Source organism: Pimephales promelas, chromosome 17 (assembly GCF_988280905.1).
Source record: "Pimephales promelas chromosome 17, fPimPro1.hap1.1, whole genome shotgun sequence".
NCBI classification, from domain to species: domain Eukaryota; kingdom Metazoa; phylum Chordata; class Actinopteri; order Cypriniformes; family Leuciscidae; genus Pimephales; species Pimephales promelas.
The window spans coordinates 11,197,736-11,224,934 of NC_142785.1; the positions used below are offsets into that span (position 1 = coordinate 11,197,736).

At 46.6% G+C, this 27,199-nt stretch overlaps 1 protein-coding gene and 1 pseudogene across 1 annotated transcript; both read right to left on the reverse strand.

Annotated features, from left to right (window-relative positions):
• Positions 1 to 261: 261 nt before the first annotated feature.
• Positions 262 to 9,507, reverse strand: LOC148971463 (uncharacterized). Its single transcript, XM_089122488.1, has 5 exons — positions 8,743 to 9,507; positions 7,028 to 7,378; positions 5,592 to 6,991; positions 2,528 to 3,928; positions 262 to 2,385 (listed from the first exon to the last, which is right to left on the reverse strand). Exons 1-5 carry the CDS (start codon positions 9,504 to 9,506, stop codon positions 395 to 397), a joined length of 5,907 nt encoding a protein of 1,968 aa, XP_088978614.1. The 5' UTR covers position 9,507; the 3' UTR covers positions 262 to 394.
• A 145-nt stretch (positions 9,508 to 9,652) lies between these two features.
• LOC148971464 (uncharacterized) lies at positions 9,653 to 10,271 on the reverse strand (annotated as a pseudogene).
• Positions 10,272 to 27,199: the final 16,928 nt, after the last annotated feature.

The following is a 27,199-nucleotide window of genomic DNA, read 5'->3' on the forward strand; positions in this document are numbered from 1 at the left end:
CAGAGTTCCCTCGCTTTTGGAGGTGTCAAAGGATCAAAGAGGAGAGAGAGTTAATCTGATCGCGGTCAGATTAACTGGCGTTACGGGCGGGGGATGTTGCCCCGTGATGTTTCCGTGTTCGTCCTAAATCACACTTAGTCAGGTAACCCCAGACACTCGGGCGCCTGACTGCAGTAAAAGTCAAAGTTGAATTAAAACACATATGCGTAGGAATGTGTTAAAAGGGTCTCTGCCAACCACGCTAGAGTAATTGCATGCAAACTGGTTAATGATGTCCGACCCAGAATCTCTACATTCCCCCCTGATTGGAAGATGACGTCCCTGCGGAGACGTCCTCTGCCGATCACGCATGGGAGGATGGAAGGTGAATCATGAAGTTGTTAGCAGGGGATCATCAGGGCTGGGGGCTTAACTCAATGAGGTCGCTGGCAACTTCCAGCGCAGGAGCTTCTCTTCGAGGGTTTCGGCGGAAGCCTCCGGATACAGCTTTGGTGAGCTTGACGGTAGATGATCGCACCTCATTGAGTCTCCTGTATAGGATGACTGCCAAGCCCAATGTTAAGAGGTGGCTGACTACCATGGAGATGCACAGCGCCGTGTCGGCTGCGCTCCAGGCTCGGATGACAGGTGAGGTAGTCAAAGGAGGTTGTCGAGACAAAGCTTGCAGAGCAGAGTCAAGAGGAGCAATGTCAATTAACTGTGACCCCCCTGTCTCAATTCCCAGTTCCAGTTCTGGACCCAGGGTGAAGTTGTGGTCCTTGAAGAAGGAGGGGATTTCCAGTTCGGATTCATATTCACTGCTCGGGAGATGATACAATGCCAGATCATCGACGTGGAGGATGGCACCTTTAGGTACTTGAATCCACATGCTCTGGTTGAGCAGGCTGACCCGAGTGGCAGTGTCATGTTGGTCATAGGTGAGAGTAGCAGTGAGAACCGGGGTGTTTACGAGCCAGCGGTCACCGATGATTTCTGCTCGTGTCTCGCCGACTTGCATGCGAGGTCTGGCCTCAGCAGGGCACCGGTTGTCACTGGACATGGGTTGCAATCCACAGATTCCATCAGTGTTGTCTCTGAGGAAGGGTTTGCTTGGGCAGAGATAATGAATGTCTTTGGTCAAGGTGCACATGTGCAGGTTTGGAGCCAGGTACAGTTGTGGATCGCTGTCATGGTAAGCTACCACATCGGGGGTGCGAACCTTGATGTCCGTGTTACCTTTCCAAAACCCCACATTGACAATGTCCTTAAGTCTGTAGATTCGGCTTGACTCTATGATGGGCAGGTTCAAGAGGAATCCCACTTCCCTCTGCTCGGGGTCGACGTAGAGTGGGATGGCGCTGCCCAGAGAGTAGGCCAGGTGGACTTGGAGCGGGTCGGCTGGCGTGGTGATGGCGGAAGCCAGCACATTTTGGACCAGGCTCAAGGGTATGAGATAGGGTGGAATGCGGCCCATAGCTAGGCTGTCGATGGAGGAGCTCACCTCCCGCAGCATGTCTGTCATGAGGGCGGTGACAAGCTGCGTTTGGGCAAAGTCAGTTTGAAAGTCATTGAACAGCTGCTTCATGGAGTTCACAGTCTGGTTCAGGAGGACGCTGTGGGTGTTGAGAATTACCACAGTTCCTCTTAAAGTCTTTCCGATGGTCTGCAGGGAAGCGCTCTGCGTGGTGAGCTGTTCTCTTAACTGTGGGATCTCTGTTTGAATCTCGGCCACGTGTCGTCTTACAGTGGCTAGGTTGACTGCGTTGACGCTGGACATACCAATGTTAAACAGGGTTCCCACGGCAGCTGCGGCTCCGAGCAGGGCTCCCAGGAAACGTTTGGGGCGGCGATTGTGTCCGCTTAATTCGGCTTGGGTGACGGTCATCTTTTCAAGTTGGTTCAGCATGTGCCGGATGTCAGCATCGGCGTGGGAGAGGGAGTCTTCTGTCCAGCGGGCACCAGCCCAGCTGTACTGGATTACTGTGCGGGGGTAGTGTGCTCTGTAGACATTTCGGGGATCTAGTCGGACGTACACTTTCTGGGTGTGGGTCCGACAGTTGGTGATCAAGAGACCTGGTTGCTCCCTCAGCACGATGCCTGACGCCGGGCCTGGTGAGATGACGTCGGGTGGTGGTTGCCCTCTGATCGCTTGAAGGCACAGGATGGTAAACCACAGCAGCATCCTAGTAGCAGTAACAGAGGAGAGGGGTGAAAGAGAGGGGGAGAGAGAGAGAGGCAGTGTGTCAGCGGGAGCTGTCCATGGTTTTGCAGGACAGTCTTCCGCTCCTAGGATGAGAAACAAGTTAGTTTGCATTGGCCCCTCCCCGCCTCTCCCTGCCAGCAGCCGAATGTCTCTTAATTTGGTTGCGGTGGACCCATTTGAGCACAGGGTCTTTCTGTCCCCGGCTTAGTTGGATGCGGTACGCTACTGGTGAAAGTTTGTCAACAATTTCGTGAGGTCCTGTCCAGCGTGGCAGGAATTTCTTTGACAGCCTTTTGGAGGCTGTGTGTTGTGGCTGTGCGAAGCTATAGTACCAGACCCTGTCACCCACAGCCAGTTCCTGGTGTGACGCTTTCCGGTCATAGTACGCTTTCTGACCCTCTGCGCTCTTTTGAAGCTGTTGCTGAGCGAAGGCAAAGGTTGATTTCAGATGCCGGTGCAGCTCTTCGAGGTACTGGTGAGTGGTGCAGGCGGTGACGAGACTTGAGTCCCCTGGCTGGTACAACAGGTGCAGGGGCAGTGTCATCTGCCGTCCAGTCATTAGTTCGAAGGGAGACACTTGGGTTGAGTCTTGCGGAGTAGCTCTGAGAGCCATTAGCACCAGCGGGAGTTTCATGTCCCAGTCTTTCTGGTTGGCGGCCACATACTTTTTCAGCATACTGACCACAGTCCGATTTGACCGTTCAACTTGGCCTGATGAACTGGGCTGGTGGCTAATGTGCAGTTGAACGTGGACACCCAAGAGTTTCCATATCTGCTGCATTATCTCAGCTGTGAAGTGAGTACCTCTGTCTGAGTTGACACTCATTGGCAATCCGAACCTTGAGAATATGTGGTTCATCAGGAGGTATGCCGTGGTCTGGGCGGTGTCATTGGGTGCTGGGAGGCACTCTACCCATTTTGTGAACTGGCACACGACTGTGAGAAAGTACTTGTTGCCTCTTGTTGATCGGGGTAGAGGCCCTACCCAGTCGATTTGCAGGTCTGACCACGGGAATGTGACTTTCCTGCGTTGCAGCGGAGCTCTGTGGTGTGGATTTGCAGGTTGAAACTGGCAGCAAATCAGACATTCTTTGATGTACTCCGCCACGTGTTTTTGCATGCATGGCCAATATGCCACTTGTTTCAGTGTCTTATAAGTGGCTCTGACGCCGTGATGTCCGGCACATGGTGCGTCGTGGGCAAACCTCAGCATCTCCCCCCTTAAAGACTGTGGAACGACAAGCCGAGGCATTGTGGTGTCATCAGGCTTATACCACAAGATGTTGTCCGTTACACGCAGCATGTGCTTGATGTCGTGCAGGCGCTTTAGACAAGGGTCGGCCGCGAGGTCGGCCAACGTGAGTGGGTGGTTGGTGGGGTCTGAGAGGTGGTGCAGAAAAGTCTTTAATGCGGTGTCAGAGTTTTGCATGTCCGCTATGTCGTTGTTTGAGATCTGCGGAATCAGGGTGAGAGGCTGCGAGGTGGGCAGTGCGGCAGGGAAAGTTCGTTTGCTGCGGGTTAGCACTGCCACGTTGAAGGTTTGTGGTTGGGCAGGAGGTGCCCATGGAGTACCGTGCAGTGCGCCAGCCTTGGCGAGGCCATCGGTTCGGTCGTTCAGGTCCTTGTCGAGGCCTGGTTGCTTGGAGTGACCTTTCACCTTTTTCCAGTAGACAATCATGTCGTGTTGTCTAGTCAGGTTATCACATGCTTGAAACAAATTTTGGTGTGTGACAGGCTTGCCGTTCGAGGTCTTAAAGCCATTTTGTTTCCAGCTTGGAAGGTGGCATGTGAAACTTAGTCTGGCATAGTTCGAGTCTGTGCAAATCAGGAGTTCTCTGATGTTGTGGGCCGAGGCTATTTGCAGAGTTATGAGAATGGCTGCCACTTCAGCATATTGTGATGACTGGGGTCCCAGCTTGAAGTGTTGCGGTGGGCAAGGCAGATCATTTACCCATAACACACAGGCATGGAGCTGTACACAGGTGACGTTTCAACTCTTTCATGGCATTGTCCTGGACGGTTGTCCAGACAAACGGGCAGTCTTTTTTCAGCAGGGCAGTTAAGGGCTTTGCAATGTCTGAATAGTTCTCTATGAACTGCCGTGAGTAATTGCACACCCCCAGGAAACTTCGAAGTTCAGAGACGTTGGTGGGGGGTTTGATGTTTTGAACAGCTTGTATGCGACTTGTCTGTGGTTCGACGCCTTGTGACCCGATCAGTAGTCCCACGTAGTTAACCTTGGTTTGACACCATTGTCCTTTGTGGACGGCGATCTTGGCACCTGCAGTTGTTAACTGGTTCAAAACATAGTCTATTTCTTTCAGGTGATCGGCTACTGTGGTACTTTTCATCAGCACGTCGTCCACATAGATGAGATTCCCTCTCATTCTTGCATCGGGGCATGCTTTGTTCAGGAAGATGTTGAACTCAGCAGGTGAGTTAGCATAGCCGAATGGACACCTGGTGAAAGTGAATTGTCTGTTGCCAAAAGTGAAAGCAAGCTTGTGCTGGTCGTCTGGATGTACTGGGATGGTCCAGAATCCAGAGGCCACGTCGAGCGTAGAGAAGATGGTGGCTCCTCTGATCTGGGGTATTTCTTGCTCCAGCTGGGTCATGGGCCATCGTGACAGAGGCACCTGTTGGTTCAGTTTCCTGTAGTCGATCGTTGGTCGCCACTTGCCATTCGGTTTGATTACCGGCCAGATGGGAGCAGAATAGGTGCTGTTGCATGGACGAATTATACCTTTCTCAAGCATGGAGTCAATAATCTCTTGCACCGGTTCGTGTGATGCGATTGGAATTTTATATTGTCTCATATAGGTAGGGGGAGCTTGAGGGTGCGTTGGGATGCGCACGGTGTGAAGGTGGGTGAGACCACAGTCTAAAGAGTCTTTGGCAAATGACGCTTTGAATTTGTAAAGGACTTGTCTGAGTCTTTGTCGATCTGCATCGTCCTGGATTGCATCAGCGTCGGATAGGATTTGTTGAACTTGAGATTCAAATCCCGGATAGGGCTCTTCAGTAAGTGAGTCACCCGTTGAGTTGACGAGCGTAGGTGCAGAGGTTTCATCAGTCTCGCAGGCAGGCTGTTTGGAGACTGTGTAGACAGCGAGGTGTCGGTCCTCCGTCAGCTCCGTTCTGCATACTTGATCTTTGTCCATTGGCATGACTGAGGCAATGGAGATGATCTTGAAGGGGGCTGTGCGCAGTGTGTCGCCTGTGTACCCGTCGGGCATCATGGCGATCGGGAGGGGCCCGATAAATGGTAAAGTCAATTCAAAGTCAGGGAAATCATGGCTCACTAGCCATCCCAGCCGATAGGCTTTTGGGATTGTGATGTCCACTGCGATGCAATTGTTGAACAGGATGTAGACCGCACGCGATGACACTTCAGTGAGGGGCGTGGCTTCCAGTGTTAGTCCAAGTTCAATGCACTCAGGTGACTGTTGAAAGAAACCCAATGTGTGGTTTAGGGTTTGACCACGTCGAATGTTGAGTCGAACAGCGACCCCTTTGGTGTAAGCAGGTACTACAGTGTCCTGTTCACTGATCAAGGTGCAGACCTCTGGGATGGTCTGGCCTGACATGAGGTTGTCAGTGTGTGTGGGAACAACAGCTGGCCGTAAAGTCAATGGGGCCCACAATACCTCATTGATAATGTCCACATGTGCTTGGAGGCGAATCAGGATGTCCGCCCCAATGTAGACGTTGTGAGACGGGTCCGGCAGGACCAGGAAGTAATGAGTGAGGCACCTGTTATTCCAGTTCAAGTTCAAAGCACAGATACCCTTTGCAGTCACCATGTTTGATGGACATGAGTTCAAAGGGAAGCGTGTGCGCTTGCTTGCAGAAGGAAGATCAGGTGTGACTTTAATTAGTTCAGTGAAAAGTGACAGGCTAATGGCAGAGTTGTCTGCCCATAGCGCGAGCACAATGTCTGTTGTGGGTATACCATTCAGCTGCAGGTCAGTGTTGACCTTGGGGCAGAAGGGCTCAGAGTCTTTGGTGAGTTGGAAAGTGCAGAGGAGTGAACTTGAATCTCGCTCCAGTGTTGAGTCTGTGTCTCGGTGGCTGTCGGCGAAAGTTCCCGTGACCTTGGTGACCTGACAGTCTGGCTCAGTTGACCTGGGTGGCTGACAGGGGAGAGGTTCTCGCACTTGAGCCCAAATTTTCAGTTGTTTGAAGTCCATTAAGGGCTCAAAGCGATCTAAAAGATCTTTGCCGACGAGGAGAGGATATGTGTCCATAGGTGAAATGTACACAGGATGGATGAGACTCATGGGACCGATGGTCAGATGGATGGGAGCTATCTGTTCAAGCCGGATGTTAGTTTGGCTGTAAGACTGCACATTCAACCCACAGTTCTGAGAATTTAAAGTTCTGTTTTGCTTGTTAGCTTCAAATCTGAGTCTTTCAAAGAGTTCAGCTGAAATCAGAGTGAGGTCCGATCCCGTGTCGACCAGGGCTTCAAGCTTCACTTTATTTTCCAGCGTGATGGAGAGATACAGCTTGCGTGCTAGTCCTTTTTCGATCAGGTTCCCCAGGAGTTTTGGCGATGGGGTTTGTGTGGTGATCGATAAACAGTTAGGGTCAGTGTCTCGTGATTCGCTGTGGAGACACACAACCAAAACAGCACTTTCAGGTATCTCAGAGGTTTGTTCGCTGGTGTGAGGGATTGCGTTGTCCACTTCGGGATGTGTGGTGGGCAACAGCAAGGAGTGTGTATCGCTGTCACTCGGTGCTGTGACAGCTGGTTCAGCGGTCTGTGTCAGGAGAGCAGTGTTCGGGGAGCATAATTCAATAGGAGGGCTGTCAGACAGGCTTTTAGTCCTCACCCTTAGTCACGAAGAATCTGGCCTATCCTCTTTGTCAGTTTTCTTGTGAAGAAGCTCTTTCAGAACTTTCAGGATCTCTGCGGTCTCTGACGTAGACTTACTGTTTGTCTTTGTGGCAGGCTCGGATTTGGACTTGGACTTGCTTGGGGCCTGCCGTGGAGTTTTCTGTTGCCGCTGCTCTGGGCTAGGCGTTCTTGCTGCTGGAGCTCGGCTGGTTCTTGACTGTTGGCTGGCTTCCCGGGTGGCTCCACCCCTTTGGTTGTGGGGAGGCCGTGGGTTGCCAAAGGACTCAGGGCGTCGGCTTTGCTGCTTGGGGCGTGCACCCTCACGGTTGCGTTGCCCTCTGCTGGCCTGAAACGTTCTGGAGTCGTTGTTAAAGGTGCATTGCGCAACTTTTCATGTTAAAAATAGCCGTTTTCTAACCCATACATGCTTAAACAATCGCCTGGTGGGCTGAATGTGCCCTTCTTTGATCACTGCGATCGCCTCTATAACCCTGTACAGTGAAATATATAAGAGGGATTCGGGCTCGAATCTGAGACTGGGCGTGACGTCATGCGCGTTCACGCTCGCCTGGCTGTGTCGTGTAGCTATTCGCCGCCGTTCTCCGTATCAGAGAAGACAACTCGAGCGACACAACTCTAGTCAGCTTTCCACAAAAGTAGACGATGGATTCAAAGGGGCTGTTTACACCTGGTCACTTCATGTGTCTTCTGTGATCGGATAGCTATTCGATCGTGAAAAGACCAGGGTGTAAATGCCCTCCGAAACGCATTCGAGACGGATTTGAATTCGATCGCTCAAACCACTTGAGGACGTGGTCTGTGCCGTATTCCAGACGAAACTGGACAAGTTGCATCTGGTTGTTGAAACCAAGCTATATGTCATGATATTTTAGTCATATATGACGTCATATATGAGTCAGCTGAGCTGAGCCCCTTCATCAAGCGCCGCAATCTATCGCAAATCAAAGTGAATTAGTGAAAGTAAGTCGCAGACGCTTAACACTACCATCTTCATTAAAAGTAAAGAAATGAAATGATCTTACCAGGCCTGTTGCCGATCTCTCCTATTGCTGTCTTTGCTGATTTTGAAATTAGCCGATGATTAATAAAATCCAGCTCATATCTGTTGCTTTCGGTGACGTGCACTTCATTAAATCTGTATATGGCGCGGAAAGAGACCGGCTTGTAGCTCATTACAAACCCCAACGCAAACTCCACGTGAGACAGAAAATAAAACTTCTGTCTGTCCAGTGCCATGCGTCGGAATAAGACGAGAGTCAACATCGGGAAGCTTTCAACAAACGGAGAGATCTCCGGTCTGCTCTAGGGCTCAAACGGGTAATAGCCTATACAAAGTGATAACTGAACGTGTTTCCATAATAATTCAATCATAAGTGGATACAGTAAGCACAGGGAGATAGATGGAAACAAAAACCGAAGTTTTCTACTACCCCCGTTTCCCCCTCTCACACAAGTGTGTAATTTACTCGAATGCCTTTCCTTTCATATATTTTAAATGACTTGCAGATTTATTACTGTATTACCTCATTATGACTGTAACAAAAGATGAGTGCCGCACAGTGTGCGGCTGATGCTCCTTAGTTATGAACAGCTCGTGCAAACGTGCGTATGTGTGTGTGTTCCTCCATGAACGCGCACAGCTCTGGTTGCAGTTTCGCTTGTCGCCAGAGGGGGCGTAGTTCTGCAAAAACTCAGAGACTTGCGTTTAGCTCCTTTAAACAGTCTGTTAGTGTGGTGCTGTTGGGCGCCCTCTAGTGCCAGCTCTGAGTGGTGATCAGTGATGGGGCAGATAGAGGGAGTTCTAACAGTCTTTTCAGAAACCATTTTCTGTTTGACAAAAGCTTTGTGGGCCAAATCTTGCAGTTGTTGGGTTGTCATGGTTTGAGGGCATGCCAGGACCCCTAAGTGATGGCTCACAGTGGGATGCAGATTTCGGAGGAACAAAGTTCGGAAGTTAAAGTCCTCTTCCATTCCGGGCTCGTTCCGTGCACCGAAGTAGGCTTGCCTGAGGCGAGCATAATAGGCCTGCGGAGTTTCCAGTCGTCCCTGCTTGAGGTTCATCGCGGTGATTAGTCCTTGATCAGTTTCTGGATCAGAGAATTCCCGGATGAAAGCTTGTCGCAGTTGCTGGTAATCCGTTTTGACAGCGTCTGGTTGACGATCCAGGAAGCTGCGTACGTCCCGACTGGACGTAATTCTGACCAGATACAACCTGTCCCACGGGGTGACATGGGGAACAGTGTTCAAATGAAAGTCAATGTCCTTCAGGTAGGCATGAACATCGTGGCCTCCTGCAGGGTTTGGTGTGAAGGTAGGGATGTTTCTTGCCAACTTGTCAAGTTCTTTGAAGCCCATGCCGTGGCGAGTGTCAGGGACTGACGGTGAGGCCCCCCCTTTTCCAGAGGGCGGGGACCCTGGCAGGCTGTCCGCAGATGTCTGAGACGGTGGACGTCCGTCCTCCATCACAGTTCTGGAGTCTTGACTGAAGTGTGCGGGTCGACTGGTCAGGGAAAACTTTGTAGTGTGTGTTTCCCTGACTCGGTCACTCTGCAGTTTATAGGAGTGTTTTAGTTCTTGGTGGACGGCGTCAAGCTCGTCTTTATAGAGATCTAGTTGTTGGGAAAGTTTATCAATTTCAGCTTGGGCTGTTTTCAAGTGTTTTTCACAGGCCTTAGCTTTAGCGTCTCTGTCTTTCAATTCAGCCTTGGCTCTGGTAAGGAGAGCGTCACCACGTTCCAGTTTTTCGGTGAGCGTCTCTCTGGCTTTCCTTTCATTTAAGTCCTTTTGGTCGGTGTCCAGACGGAGGTGTTCCAGGGCCTCTTGAAGTCTTTGCACTTCATTTTGCAGGTCTGGGTACTTTTCCTCCTCGTCGCGTAGTAGCTGGTCTAGACGACTCTGGGTTTCTGCTTGGTCGCGCCGGGCCTCCTCCGCTTGGAGCCGTAGAGTTGCCGTCTCCTGTTCCAGGTCGGTGGCAGTTCTCTCGTGAAGGCGGGCTTGTGCGACCAGCGTATGGGCCAGCTTTCCCACGATTCGGGCCCATTCTTTGTGGCTGTAGCTCTGCGTCGGATCCTGCCTCATCAGCGTGTCCAGTTCGGCGTCCAGCTGTTCCTGGCTCCGGGGCTCAGCGTCGCTGTCCTCCTTGGGCAGGAACGCGGCGGTCATGGCGGTCAGCCATGTCTCGAGGCTGTCCCAGTGGGCTGCCGGGTGGGGAGACTGGGACATACTGGCTTACTGTAGGCGAGAGGAGCACAACACACACAAAGACCAAATGCAAGTTTGTTCACAATTTAGGCGCTATCCCTTTGGTACGGACGATGCCGTTTACGGGAATTTTGGCTAACTGATGAAGACAGTTAGACGGTGAGAGAGACAAATTGTTTAGGTCAGCGCAGGGCCTAAATAAAGATTTGACAGGGCCGGAGCCAGTGGGTCACTGCTGCCACTGACGGCTCGGCTGTCAGTCTGTTATTTAGCTTTCCTGGGGTGTCTCTGTAGGCTGTGTCTCTGGGTGACCTGAAAGGCACAGTTCACACAGAACAGAGAGCAGAAGAAAAACAGCAAGGTAAGAGAAAACTTGAATGGGGTTAGGCACTGGGACTAACGGGTCTGTGGATACAGAGAATGATTACAGTTGAGAAAGTGTTACGGGGACTAAGAAGGCTTGTGCCGGCTATGTGTGTTTTCTGAGGCACGGATGGGTAGCACTTAGACGACAAGGGAGAATATCTAATATTCTTGTGGCCTATGCTAAGTGAATGATCTGTATTTCTTTACCTTAATTCAGCTTGCCTGGGGTGACCCGAAATCACTCCTGAATGGAACCAATGGTGAGGAAAATTCCCCCGTCGCTCCAGACACTCAACTGAGGTGTCCGCGGGCCTTTCCTGTACATCTACCACGGTGCGCCCGCTCAAACAACTTCGACTTTTAACACGACCTGGCAATTCCGAGGATGTCACCTGCTTACGACACTGCAAAAAGGGTGTACTCCCAGAACCCCCTTCTCAGGGTGGCCCCTTTTTAGGCCCCGGTTTGTGAGAACGTTCCGAAATTGCCTTGTGTCGCAGCGTGAGTGACCCCTCTTTGTGGAATTTACCAGATTGCTGATGTCTTGTTGCGTGCCGCACCAATGGACAGAGACAGGAGGGTCCGAGACTCACCCACAGCTAGCGCTGGTTACGCCGGTAGGAAAAATCCGTCCACTGGAGACCAACCAGGGATGAAGATCAGATCACCACACACAAGAGAATGTTTCCTGTAAAATACTGAAATGTGGCAGAAAAAGGGCTCTAAAATTAATTAAAGTTGACCTTGTTTAAACCAAATTGAGTATTTGTGAGGTATAAAATACAAAATCTTACTACCTAGGGGCAGAGAAGAAAACACAAAAAAAGGGAAGTATGACAATTTGTTAACTATCAGAATACCCTAGAGAGAGAGAGAGAGAGAGAGTCAGAGAGTGGGGCAGGAGACACAGGAGTACACAGGCGCAGTGGCGGGTTTGGGCCACCAGAGGGCGTGTTCTCTGTGGTCGGCCTGGTAGAAAAGACACACTTAATTGAAATTGCAATTCAAAGGTTTTAAATTAAATTCAAATAAGCGTGTGCAGAGATGTTACGTAATCCCTAAGGCAATGTGATAGGGTATCACAGGCTGAAGGGAAGAAAAGATAAAAAAGAAATCAAATACATGAAAGTAAAAAGTAATTAATTTTTTTTCAAAAAAAATTAATTAATCAAAAAAAATTATTAAAGAAAATTAATAAGCGTTATCAATTCACAAAACTAATAACAGTTATTGATCTATTGAAAACAAATCAACAAAAGTTATCAATTCCTTGAGACGAATTAACAAACCAATCAATTTATCAGAAAGGAGAGAAGTAAATTATTAATAAGACTTATTGATCTACCCGAGGGAGAAATCAATAACCTTATTTGGAGGGAAACGAAAATTAAGTGGAAATGCCCATAACACAATCCATGAGATTAAATGAGAATTTAATTCAGGTGTATCTTCTTACGTTTTCTCAAAACCAAATCTGAATGAGATTATGAAAATTAACGGATGGGTATCACTCTCAATGCCAATCAGCTTGTTGTAAGTTGACACAGAATGAGTCCAACTGAAAATAGACTGAAATCTCAAACAGAACGCGAGGAGAGGCAAACGTCGCTGCGATCGCTTCAATTATGAGAGTTAACAATGACTGGGAAGGGAAATTCAGGAAAACAAGACCTATTCAACAAATGTCCACGCGATGGCACTATTTTGCTCACGTCGATGAAAAGGGTCTGGTGGTAATTTGAAACTCTGAGGCGCTAGGCTGCGCTCTAGCGTTGAGGAGTAGAATTACAATCAGAACCACTTCATTGTCCCTTCTGGGGCGCGCAAAATTTGAATGCATGCAATAAAATCCAGGCGGATTATTCTCGTGCTATTTTCACGGGTGCGTGAGGCAGAAATTATTTTACTGCGCTTACACGTACACTTATCACAGGAATTTACGTCTGTGGCTTACTCCAAACACATTAATCATTTAGCACTTAATGATTGATATGTTCTGCTTTAACATCTGGTTAGCTAAATCAAAAGTTAAAACTCGGAGTGTTTCGTTAACTAAACGAATTTAAATCAGGCCTCTAGGAAGATTAAAGGAACATCGCTTTAAATTTCCTCTTTCGTCCTGACAAAAGAATCTCGTTTTGAACAGGCGAGTCGAAAGAATATCTTTAACATGTACACGTCTGTACAGGTAAATATTACTTTCGTCACAAACTACAGTTTAACCTTAAACACTTAACAGTGAATATCAGTATTCTGAACTGCAATTTATCTTTAACAATTACCACGACTAAAACGTTAAGCACATTCAATCATGTAATTGCGGATTTGAGAGATACGGCAGATTCTCAATTTGCGGCGGCGCGCACTTGAGTCACGCGACGGCGCGCGGTCGTGTTTCTCAACCAAACAGCAGAGTATACAAAAATTGTCACTGCATTAATTTCACACACAACAAAGCTTAAAATATGCCCGCATTCTCCACCATAAATCTGTAAAGAATCTCGGCTTAAGTTTATAGCTCAATTTGAATTCAGGGGAAGAATATTCCAAAATCAATGATCTGGATCAGCAACTTATAGAATATTCGTTAAACCGAGTTTCTCACATAAATTAAATCACCCAACGAGGGGTGTGTCACAACACACGTCTGCTTCAGGTATATATGACGAAATTAAACACAACGAATTATGATTAATTTGGAACATATATTTTCCACAGATCGGGGCTGTTCTTTATAACAACAAGGATTACAGTTTTCTCAGTCAGCGCGCCAGCGTGCGGATCTGTAAAACTATTAATCACTTGATCTGTTTAGCTTAATATTCTGACAATGTTTTGTGCACTCAACAAAATCAGCTTGTAGCGTTAGGATCTAATATTAAAGAGGCTTTGTTATGTGATTAATACAAACAATGGCAAAGAATGTATAAATGAGTTTAATAAAAACACACGACTAAGTTACACTACAAAAATCACACGATATATGTATGTACACAAAATTAAAGTGAAACTAAAAAGGGAAACAAGGGAAAATGGGAATACAAAGAGAAGTACAGTTACTAGCACAACTTTAAACCTTCAGAGACAACCACAGGATTATATCTTGAGTTTCAAATTTGATGGAACAAATTGCTATTCAGACCTTTGTATGCTGGAAGCGTGCGGTTGTCCGTGAGGCTGGAGACAGGTTCCTTTGTTCTCCCCACGTGGGTGTGCGTCGCGGGAGTTCAAAACGAGTTCGTGCTGGATGGTGTCTTCTTGTTGGAGAGGACACACGTACGAACTTTAACTGGCTATTCGCAAAAGTAAACGAAGTAAAAATAACGAAAACTGATAACTTTAAAAAGCTTCAGAAGACGCCGAGAGTGTCCAAGGAATTCCGGAAAGAGTTCAAGAGTCTAAGCTTAAGAGTAAGAACAAGAGCAATGAGCTCGAGACGAGGTAAGGGATAAGAGTTAAGAGACTAAGAACGTAAGAGCGATAAGATTCCGTGGCGAGAGTTTTTCAAGGGTGTTTTGGGACCCCTCCTAACCTTCGGATGGCCAATGAGCGTCACACAACTGAAGGAGCGCGCGCCCACTTGATTAACATATCACGTTGTTAATCTTGGTTCTTAAGACAAAGGAAAAGTTCTGCTTACTTTGAAAACAAACTTATACATAATGGTATACATTTCACAATATCGATATACAGTTTAAAAGACAGATCATGCTATGAGGATTACAAAGACATCAAACACATTGAACTATTTTGACAGCATTATTGAATTACATGTTTAAAGCATTGTATTACAGTTATCTAAACTTCTTTGACACGCGTGAGTCCATTCGAAGCTGAAATAGTGAATTACAGTTCTTTTACATGTATTTTGGCATACTGGATAATTTTGGTAACTCTTTTACAAGCTTTCAGAGATGTCCGTGTTTGTGTGCGTGCAGGAATGTTCAGCGTGCGGACGCGTTAATGTGTGTGTGTGTTGCATGTAGGTGTGGGTCAGCGGGTCGCTCGTATATTGCGATAGAACAAACGAAGTCTGGTTAGTCTCCAGAGTTCCCTCGCTTTTGGAGGTGTCAAAGGATCAAAGAGGAGAGAGAGTTAATCTGATCGCGGTCAGATTAACTGGCGTTACGGGCGGGGGATGTTGCCCCGTGATGTTTCCGTGTTCGTCCTAAATCACACTTAGTCAGGTAACCCCAGACACTCGGGCGCCTGACTGCAGTAAAAGTCAAAGTTGAATTAAAACACATATGCGTAGGAATGTGTTAAAAGGGTCTCTGCCAACCACGCTCTGAGTAATTGCATGCAAACTGGTTAATGATGTCCGACCCAGAATCTCTACACTGCTGACTCTGTTGATTTTCTCCTTGATTCTTTTAACTCAAAAGTTAAGAGTGTAATTGATGAAATTGCTCCTGTGAAAGTCAGGAAGAATAGTGGCAGACAAAAAGCACCTTGGAGAAACTCAACAGCAGTGCAAAATATGAAAAGACAATGCAGAAGAGCAGAACGCATGTGGCGGAAGACAAAACTTGTAGTCCATTATAACATCTACAAAGACAGCATCCATGCTTTCAATAGGGAACTAGGCAAAGCCAGACAGACTTTTTTTCTCAAATATTATAAACAGCAATATAAACAACACACGCACTCTTTTTGCTACTGTAGAGAGACTGACAACCCCCCCGAGCCAGATTCCCATAAAAATGCTCTTAGACAGCAAGTGCAGTGAGTTTGCTTCTTTCTTCTCTGAGAAAATCAATAACATCAGAAAGGTGATCAGCACATCCTTGAGTTGCTCTGGGGTCAGGCAGATCAGACCACAACCTGAGAAAGTAGTTACTATGTCTGATTTCGAAGAAATTGATGACACAATTTTGGTAGAAACCGTACAGCACCTTAAAACATCAAACTGCGCCCTTGACACACTTCCCACATCTTTTTTCAAAAGTGTGTTAAACTGTTTAGAAGCAGATCTCCTAGAAGTGGTAAATGCCTCACTTCGCTTTGGGAGCTTTCCGAACTCCCTGAAAACTGCAGTTGTCAAGCCCTTCCTGAAAAAGAGCAATCTGGATAAGACCATCTTGAGCAACTATAGACCAATCTCAAATCTTCATTTCATAGGCAAGATCATTGAAAAGGTTTTCTTCAATCAGCTGAACAAATTTTTAAGCTCAAAAGGATATTTTGACAATTTTCAATCTGGTTTCCGATCGCATCAGAGCATGGAGACAGCTCTCATAAAGATAATAAACGATATTCGCTTAAATACTGATACAGGCAAATTATCCGTGTTGGTACTACTCGACCTCAGTGCTGCATTTGACACTGTTGATCATGACATACTTCTTGACAGGCTGGAAAACTGGCTGGGGCTTTCTGGGATAGTCCTAAAATGGTTCAGGTCATACTTAGAAGGGAGAGGTTATTTTGTGAGTATGGGAGAACATAAGTCTGAGTGGACATCCATGACTTGCGGAGTCCCTCAGGGCTCGATTCTTGCGCCACTCCTATTCAACCTGTATATGCTCCCAATGAGCCAAATAATGAAAAAGAACCAAATAGCTTACCACAGCTACGCAGACGACACACAGCTCTACTTAGCCCTATCGCCTAACGACTACAGCCCCATTAACTCCCTGTGCCAATGCATTGATGAAGTAAACGGTTGGATGTGTCAAAACTTTCTGCAGTTAAACAAAGACAAAACTGAAGTTATTGCGTTTGGAAACAAAGATGAAGTTCTCAAGGTGAATGCATACCTTGACGCTAGGGGTCTAACAACTAAAAATCAAGTCAGGAATCTTGGTGTGTCTCTAGAGTCAGACCTTAGTTTCAATAGTCATGTCAAAGCAATAACTAAATCAGCATACTATCATCTGAAAAATATTTCAAGAATTAGATGCTTTGTTTCCAGTCAAGACTTAGAGAAACTTGTGCATGCTTTCATCACCAGCAGGGTGGATTACTGTAATGGCCTCCTCACTGGCCTTCCTAAAAAGACCATAAGACAGTTGCAGCTCATACAGAACGCTGCTGCCAGGATTCTGAGCAGGACCAGAAAATATGAACACATCACACCAGTCCTCAGGTCTTTACACTGGCTGCCAGTTACATTTAGGATTGATTTTAAAGTATTATTACTGGTATATAAATCATTTAATGGGTTAGGACCTCAATATATTGCAGATATGCTCACTGAATATAAACCCAACAGATCACTCAGATCATTAGGATCACATCAGCTAGAAATACCAAGGGTTCACTCTAAGCACGGAGAGTCTGCTTTTAGCTATTATGCCAGCCGCAGCTGGAACCAGCTTCCAGAAGAGATCAGGGGCCTCATGTATAAACGTTGCGTACGCACAAAATGGGCATAGAAATATGCGTACGCATTTTTCCACGCGCACATCGGGATTTATAAAAAATAAACTTGGCGTAAATAAGTGCGCACCGTAAGGATGCTATTGACTGTGCGTACGCACTCTTTTAGAAGAGTATGGGTTTTGGCGACACCGATGGTGAGCTGGAGTCAAATGTCTTTTTGCTCACTATTAGACAGAGAATCTAAAGAAAATTATACATCTACAGAAAGATAATACAAATATAATTTCACAAACCTATCATCACTTGAAGCAAACATCCATCCCTTCTTAAATGACCGTGCCAGCACGCGCGTTCCGTTTAGTGAAACTGACGCACATATAGCCTATAATCTAACGGCAGATGGAGTAAAACCGTAAATCATCATTATGAGTCATCATTATCATCATAAATAGAGTGCATGTTATCAATAATAGTTTAAAAAAATAAGAGAATGGTTTAAACTTTGTTTTACTTCTGATATAAACATTTAGATTAAATATGCCATTCTCATTAATGGAGTTAAACTCTTAAACTACATGCAATCATTACTGAGAAGTTACAATATATACAGTATATATATATATATATATATATATATATATATTCAATAAATAGAAATAGACCTATTTGTTGTGGATGCATTGCTTTTGAACACTTTTCTTCTGGCATGCTGTGTTTTAATGTTTTAACTAGAGATTGTCTGAGAAAACTGTTTCGTGCAAATAATGCACAACCATGTCTATCTATTTCCATTAAAATATAAATCAATTAAAAATACTATTTGGCCAGTGGAAAAGATTGAGAAACTTTATCTGAAATGTATTTAACACTATTTGATTTATTCATTCAAAAACAAGGCAAGGATATAGGCTACTAAAAAAAATGTTTGTAATAATGTGACGGCACATCCGCATTTCCGTTAAACTTGGTATCACTTGGATGAATAATCATATGCAAATGATATGCAGATGAGGATATGCATATTTAAACTAGGCGTTGTAATCTCCATATTTGGTTATTTCGGGGAGGAGACGCACGTGCGCACAATCTCCCGTTGACTGGGATTTATAAAGTGAATTCTGCGCAGGTTCTGGCGTACGAACGGTTTTATAAATCTGAAAACTTTTGTGCTTACGCAAATTCTGCCTTATGTGCGTACGCACACTTTAAGGATGAAATCTACGCAAAGTTTTATACATGAGGCCCCAGGTGTGCTCCTACAGTAGTCACATTCAAATCCAGACTCAAAACACATCTGTTTCGCTGTGCATTTACTGAATGAGCACTGTGCCACTGTTCGTCCGACTGTTACTGCACTTCATTTTATTGTAAATAGTTTTAATTTACTGTATTTTATTTTTATCATAATTTTTATTTTTCATTATTTCTTATTTTTTATTCTAAACTGTTTTAATTATTCTGATTTCTTTTGATTATTTTAATTTCTTCTATGTAAAGCACTTTGCCATTGTGTATTAAATGTGCTATATAAATAAACTTGCCTTGCCTTGCCTTGATGTAATTGAGGTAAATACTGTGTATAGATCAATCCGATTTCACAGCGATTCGTATGCATTTTATGAGGTGTCTGTCTAAATATTACGACCGCACTCATACAAATTCGTATGAATTATTGTAAAATATGTATGAAAAAAAGTGTGAAATGTCATGAGATCAGATATAAAACAATAGTGGGTTTAACATCAAAATGTATTGTCTGATGTTAAAAAGTATGTTTTTATAATGTAACCTTCTCCACCTTGGTCAGTTTAAGGATAATTCATGCAATTTTATTGTATTTATTTGAAAGAATTAAAACAGATTCATGTCTATCCTTGTATTATTCAGCTGGTTGAGATTGATATGGGATTTTGAAAGTAATTAGTAATTAAAAGTAATTAAATACTTTTAGAGAGAGTAATTAGTACAGTAATCTAATTACACTGTTGAAGAGGTAATTAGTAACTAGTAATTAATTCCTTTTTTAGAGTAACTTACCCAACACTGCATACTTCACACCAAATGAGCAACATCTTTTAATGGAGACTTACGAGGAATTGAAGCACATCATACTCAGAAAAGGAAACACTGCCGCTATTATAAAGGAGCGAGAAAGGGCATGGCAAACAATAGCGGATCGACTGAATGCGCTACGGAAAACGTCATAATTATACATTCAAGGAGTTACTTGTCATTTGCTCAAATGAACAACTGTAATCTTAAAAATGAACAGTGGAAGTCAATGTTGTAACATGTGCGAATCTGACAGCTGATTAATTTATGTTACTCTTTTTTGTTACACATCCTATCAATATTTATACAGAACAAACATGACTGGACCAAAGAGGACCTGGCAACAGGTCAAGATCAAATATAAGAACATTTTGCAGACTGGTGTCTGATAAAATTTTGGGACCCAACAGTCTGCACAGGTAGCGGATGCCATCCCCAGAAAAGTTGGCTAATGCTCTTGCAGGTAATTGTCGGGAAAAGACAATGGTTCGGACCTGTCCTGAAACACTCTTTCACGTCTGAAAGGCCTTCTCAATATAAGTGCTTCATCATCTACGATGTCATCCAAAAATGGGCATGTCATTGTAATGGACGAAACATGTGTTTAGAGCTACTTATATTGCCTGACTTGATTGACAAAACTTTTGCTTCTTTATCAGCCATTTCTCTAATTCCCTCATCACATACAATAGCCTATTAAAGACCTATCTGTCAAACTTAGAACAACAGCAGTCTTCCAAAAACACAATTGAACAGTAACAATGCCCATATGGATAATTATTATTATAGTTAATAATGCTAAGCTACCATCGTAATGTTACAATAATAATAGTAGGCTATACTTGACTGAATGCCAATATGTATCTGAGGTATTTTAATGCAGGCTGATAAAAATTGGGTAACACTTTAGAATACGGTTCCTTCGTTAATGAATAACTACACAAGAACTAATGAGTAACACAATATTAACAAACTAGTAACTATTATTAACTAACAAGAAACTCTGATTAACGAACTAGTAAGTAATAGCGCACAGACGAAAGTGGTAGTTCACTATTAAGTAATCAATAACTACTATTTTTTTAATACTTCACAGAGAACTACTGAAAAAGTTTATTAATAATCTAGTAACTACTATTAACTAAAAGAAACTCTTATTAACAAATTAGTAAGTAATAGCTCACAGATGAAAGTGTTACTAGATACTTCTGTGGGAATTACTAATTATTTGGATTCGTATTATAAAGTGAAGATCATTGGAACTAACTAGTAATTACTCAAGTGTTACTAAAGACATTTTCTAAAAGTTACTAAAGTTCACTAAAAAATCTCAAACATTTGCACAAATCATGACTAGATCATGTAGTAACACTTGAGTAATTACTAGTTAGTTCCAATGATCTTCACTTTATAATACGAATCCAAATAATTAGTAATTCCCACAGAAGTATCTAGTAACACTTTCATCTGTGAGCTATTACTTACTAATACGTTAATAAGAGTTTATTTTAGTTAATAGTAGTTACTAGATTGTTAATAAAATTTTTCAGTAGTTCTCTGGGAAGTATTAAAAAAATAGTAGTTATTGATTACTTAATAGTGAACTACCACTTTCGTCTGTGCGCTATTACTTACTAGTTTGTTAATCAGAGTTTCTTTTTAGTTAATAATAGTTACTAGATTGTTAATATTGTGTTACTCATTAGTTCTTATGTAGTTATTCATTAACGAAGGAACCGTATTCTAAAGTGTTACCAAAAATTGCACTGAACACATATGGCTCGTTTCCACTGAGTGGTACGGTACGGTACAGTTCGGTTCGGTACGCAATTATTTGCGTTTCCACTGTCAAATTTTGTGAATGGTACCAAAAAGCCGAACCGTACCGTACCACTTTTTGGGTACCCTTCCGTTGGGGTACCTAGCACAGTGAAAGGGTACTAAAAGGTGGAGCTAGACTCACTGCAGATGTCACAGGGTAAGGTGCAGGAGAGCAGGGGTGCAGGCGGAAGGAATAGGAGGAGTCCAGATTCTCACGAAGATTATATAATTTAATTCAAAGTACAGGCAGGAGGACAGGGTAACACCAGGTAACATTCAACATTGACCGACAAGGACAGAATGAAACAGAGGGAACTAAATACATGGAATAATCAAACATAATGAGGTGAAGACAGGTGAAACAGATGAACAGGACGCTGAACGGGAGGCTGACGAGGGAGTGAGTTCAGGTGTGCAGACGAGAGGATCATGGGAAGTGTAGTGCTGGAGACGCAGACAGGATGGTGCAGACGAAGGACTGTGACAGAACTCCCCCCTCCCGGGAGGCGTGACCTCACGCCGCAGAACAGAGGAAGGAGGCGGGACGAACTGGGGGCTGAGCGGGGCGTGGCCAGGGCGGAGCAGGCTGAGGGCGTGGCCAGGGCGGAGCAGGCTGAGGGCGTGGCCAGGGCGGAGCAGGCTGAGGGCGAGACCAGGGTGGAGCAGGCTGAGCGAGAGACCAGGGCGGAGCAGGCTGAGGGCGAGACCAGGGCGGAGCCGATTGAGGGCGTCCCCAGGGCAGAGCAGGCTGAGGGCGTCCCCAGGGCGAAGCAGGCGAGACCAGGGCGGAGCAGGCTGAGGGTGAGACCAGGGCGGAGCAGATTGAGGGCGTCCCCAGGGCGGAGCAGGCTGAGGGCGTCCCCAGGGCGGAGCAGGCTGAGGGCGAGACCAGGGTGGGGCAGATGGAGGGGGGACCCCTGGTGGAGCCGATGGAACTAGGGCTGACGCCACCAGGGGGCCGACTGACAGGGGCAGAGCAGATGGGAGAGGAGACCAGGGTGAAGCTGAGGGACAGACGACATTGGGTGCTGAGGAGGGACCGAGGGACCATGGTGACACCGTAGGCTCTGGTGACTGAAGTGACGACAGGGGCACAGAGGGACACGTTGAGGTCAGAGTGCGTGAGGGCTGACGGGTGACTGGAGGGAGTGAGGAGTCCGACAGAACCGGGGGGGTGACATGACGGGGCGGAGCCAGAGGAAGGAAGTCCAAAGGTGAAGGGAGGATGACGAGGGAGCGAAGGGAATCCGGAGGGTCGAAGGAGCCTGGCCGAGGTGGTGAACTGAGGGGCCATGGAGGAGCTGAGGGAGGTAAGAGCCACGGGGGAGCCAATGGGACCGGGGGCCGAGGAAGTGTCCATGTGGAGGAGGTGGGAGGCGAAACCCGGGGATCCCATGACCAGGCTGGGTCAGGGGAGCTAGTAGACAGAATGGCTGACGGATGCATGACGGGAGGAGGTGGGAGAGGGAGGCTGGGTGGGATCCTGGTCTCGGGCTCTGGCTGGACGGTCTCGGGCTCTGGCTTGGGCTCTGGCTGGACGGTCTCGGGCTCTGGCTCTGGCTGGACGGTCTCGGGCTCTGGCTCCGGCTGGACGGTCTCGGGCTCTGGCTCTGGCTGGACGGTCTCGGGCTCTGGGTCTGGCTGGACGGTCTCGGGCTCTGGCTCTGGCTCTGGCTGGACGGTCTCGGGCTCTGGCTCTGGCTGGACGGTCTCGGGCGCTGGCTGGACGGTCTCGGGCGCTGGCTGGACGGTCTCTCGCGCTGGCTGGACGGTCTCTGGCTCTGGTGTTGGAGTGGGGCTGGTGACGTCATCGACGGTGAAAGATGATCCACAGCTTACCAGCACCCACTCCACATAAGCCGCGAAGCTCAACTGGGAGCCCTCCCCAGACAACTGCTCTCTGGTGGCGGTGTTGAGGCCAGCATATAAAAAGCTGCAGAGGCTGTCGTCCGGGAAGGTGGTAGAGGGGACGAGGTTGAGGAAATCCTCCAGATGGTCCTCCAAGGAACGATCTCCTTGCTCCAAACAAAGCAGTGCTACTGCTGCAAAGGAATCCATTTTTGGGGTCGGTCAATCTGTCACGGGGTAAGGTGCAGGAGAGCAGGGGTGCAGGCGGAAGGAATAGGAGGAGTCCAGATTCTCAAGATTATATAATTTAATTCAAAGTACAGGCAGGAGGACAGGGTAACACCAGGTAACATTCAACATTGACCGACAAGGACAGAATGAAACAGGGAACTAAATACATGGAAGAATCAAACATAATGAGGTGAAGACAGGTGAAACAGATGAACAGGACGTTGAACGGGAGGCTGACGAGGGAGTGAGTTCAGGTGTGCAGACGAGAGGATCATGGGAAGTATAGTGCTGGAGACGCAGACAGGATGGTGCAGACGAAGGACTGTGACAGCAGAACGCTGATTGGTGGACAGAGTGTCGTCACTCGTGCGTGCTACAAGGGCATTAGAAGCATACAGTTGAAACATAATACTACTGTTATTGTGTCACGAAATGTCAGGCGAAAAAGTAGTTTTTTAAAGCTCAAATCTGTGGTTTATTTATAGATTTATGATAATTTGACTGAGATCCATTCCAAGCGATCACCGGACGCTCGCGCTCGTGTCCTCCGCCTGGAACAGCCTTTCCTCGGCTAGTCATCCTGATGTTTGCCGCTGACTCGGACGTCTCTGTAGTGGTTAAACATAAGATATAGTTCGTCTTGTATAAACCTAACAGGTGATCTTTGGTCTCGTGAATCTATAATTCGTTCCCTGGCCAATAGTTTTGGCAGAAGGCTACGTGAAGTTTCATATTTGAGCGCTGAATTATTCGACTGACTGAATTGTTTCTTGATGTTATTTAAGCTTTACTGTATATCTTTTTGTACCTTTTACTTATAATTTTATAATGGCTATTATTGATGAAACTGAAATTCAACAAAAAGAGATAGTTTTGTCATTTTTATTTTATTTTATTACAAGATCATCTGTAGCCTATGTTGTTTATTGCAACATTTGTACCAATTTGTACCAACAATAGCCTACATTACATTACATATTGCCTGGAATATGTTTAATATTTTTAAATTTAAACGAATAGAGGCAGGGTTGTTTTATATTTAGTTTTGTTATAAATATAGGCTAGCGTTACATAGACTACATGCAGTGATAATCAATAGGCTATGCGTTGCCTGAACCACATGTGCGAATGTTTACAAAGTATTGAAATGAAATCGAAAAGAAGCAGAGTGGTGTTTTATAACATATTTCGTTTTATTGTTGCCTAAAATGAACATACAGAGATAACCGGAGCTGCATAGCCAGAGCGAGCAGAGTGCCGCGTTCAAGAACGCGCTGTTCCATTAGCAGAATTACTGGATCACGTCCTTGGGATCATTCTCCTGAGTCGGACTTTGCGTTGGCTTCTTGGAAACGCGTAATGCCAGCGCTTGTTTCTAGTGACAAACATGCCGAGAAGCAAGAACAAGATCTGCTGTCTGTCATCCATTATTGTTTACTATGTCGCTTTCTTCGCGCGAAAATGACGTTGATCGCTTCTTTCCAGCATACCACGCCTATCAAGTAAGGGTACTGTTGGCGGTGGAAACGCAAGCCTGATCATGGTGTACCCGACCCGACCCGTACTGTACTGTACCGTACCATACCGTACCCCTCAGTGGAAACGAGCCAATAGATGACAAAATGGAATAACTGACAAAACACCCTTTCATAGTCACTCCGAGTTACGTCGGATGACGGAGAATGGGGGTTTCACCTAGAAAGCCAATCCTCTTCGAGTATTAAAAAACGAGCCAATGGCAAAGAAATGACATGGGTCTGCGGAATTTGCATAGCGTATCTCCGCCTCACTCTGTGAGTATAAAAGGAGGAAGCGGACATAACCGCAGTATGTTTTCGCTTCGGAGCCAAGTTTACAAGTGACTCACCTCTTCGAGACGAGCGGCTCTCCAGTGTTGGTGTGACGCCGGTACCCAGCGAGTCTTCACTTTGCCTGCAGTCTGTGTTGCAGTCTGCCGGACTCAGTGTTTTCTCCCTGGTCGCCTCAGAGCTGTAGAGCTTCCTCTCCTGAAAGAGCTGCACGGTGAGCGTTTTTTTAAAGATGTCTCGCCCGTGTTTTTCTGATTGTGGTCAATATCTGTCATCTTCTGATGGGCACGAGTGTGGTTTTGTATGTCTGGGCTTTGAGCATGCAAAAGCAGCACTCGTGGATGACTCATGTTCCTTTTGTGGGAACATGACCATCGCTACACTGAGATCTAGACTCTATGATCTGAAAGTGAGAGTCCACGCATCCACCTCCCGTTCTGCTTACTCTAACAGGGCTAGTAGTTCGGCTGGGGGACCAGGTGATCTGAGGGTGACGGTGTGGAGTGATCCGACGACACATCCTCGGACCACGCCCCCCTCTCCAGTGTCGCAACCCGTGAGTGCCGTGGTGATTCAGGCGGGGCTTTCTACGGAGGTCCCGCGTGTTTCATTCGGCGCTCCAGAGGAGGATGCGATGTTGATCGCGGCAGCACAAGGCGAGCAGGAGTCATTGGGAAGTGATGATGCAGCTGCGTTGCCTCCCTCGGGGGTCCCAGCGTTGCCCGTATCGGATCCCGAAATGACTGCTATATTGTCCCGGGCAGCCGCGAGCATTGGGCTAGAGTGGAATCCTCCACCCTGCCCCGTTCGCTCGCGGTTGGACGATTGGTTTTTGGGTGCGGCTGCCGCTGCAAAGCCTCAGCCAACACCAATTCCTTTCTTCTCGGAGCTGCATGAGGAGTTGGCGAAGTCTCCTTGACCTCCGCCTTTTCCCCCCTCGACGGCGCAGCCGCCCATGGGTACACTGGGGTCCCCGCGGTGGAACGCTTTGTTGCGATGCAACTGTGTCCGCAGAGTGGTGATCCAAAGCACCCGTCCAAGGCCTGTAGGTTCTCGTCATCTATGTTGGCGAGATCTTATAGAGCTGCAGGACAGGCGGCTGCTGCCATGCATGCGATGAGCACCTTTACAGGTCTACCAGGCCCAGCTGCTCAGAGATATGCATGAGGGCAGGACTGATCCCGGGACGTTTGACAAACTGCGTGCCGCCACTGACCTCGCTCTCCGGGCGACGAAAGTGGCCGCGCGCTCCCTGGGTCAGGTGATGGTCACTAACGTGGTCCAGGAACGTCACCTCTGGCTCAACCTGGCCAATATGCGGGACGCTGAGTGGACTCGTCTGCTTGACGCCCCCATATCCCAGGCTGGCCTTTTCGGCGGTGCGGTTGAGGACTTTGCCCAGCAGTTCTCGACCGGCCAGAAGCAGTCTGAGCCGATTAAACACATTGTGCCCCGACGGCCAGCTGCTGCCTCCACCCAGCCGTCGGCACAGACGCCGCCGAGGACGCCCTCCTGCGGTTCCCCCCCCTCCCGCACGGCCCCAGCAGCAGCCTTCAACCGGACCGCGTCGTAGAGGAAACCGCAGGAAGGCGCCACAGTCCCCTCAGCCCCCGCGCCCCGCTAAACGCCAGGCTAAGCGGCGGTCCTGAGACAGGCTGCTCAGTGATGGCGTCACTTCTTTCTGTTCAGGAGGTAGCAGGCCCCCTCCACCGGGGTGGCCAATCACAGAGTCCTGAGCCATAGATGAGCATATATCAAGATTTATTAAATACATTCATGGTCGCGTGCTGCCACTACACCCACCATGCTAATTGTGTCTCCCCACCTGCTGCACATGCGCCCACCTATATTAGACAGGGTTGCCAAACATATACGTATACTAGACAGGGTTGCCACTACTCCATAAAACTAACCATTATCATTACATCTTCCCCCTTTTTTTTACAATTTAGATTAAGTATAAACAGTTAAACTTGAAAATAAAATAAAAACATTTTGACATACAACTACACCCATCTAATGATCTCAGTCTTATACAACCAGTCTGTCAGGACTGGATTTCAACATGTTTCAATAAGTCTTTCAGGGCATTTCCGTTCACGAACAGATCTTCTCAACAGTATCTCAGTCTTTTCAGATTGTTCGACTAGCAGTTAAATCTTTCAAAAGATGTTGACGATTCCTCCTTAACACAACACCACTTGAAGTTTCAATATTATAGGACCTTGGTTGAATTTGTTCAAGTACAACACCTTTCTGACTCCAGGTATTAGTCTTGTCTTTAAATCTGACCTCCTCGGCACAAAGCTCAGGCAAATGATGAGTTCCTCTATCATAATAGACCTTTTGCTTAGCCTTTTGTTGTTCTTTGAATTCTATAACTTTCTCACTGCCTGCTGTCACCAGAAGATCCTCAGAGATTGGTAAATTAGAACGAAGACGTCGTCCCATTAAAAGATATGCCGGCGAGTTTCCACACTCAAGAGGGGTACTACGATAAGCAAG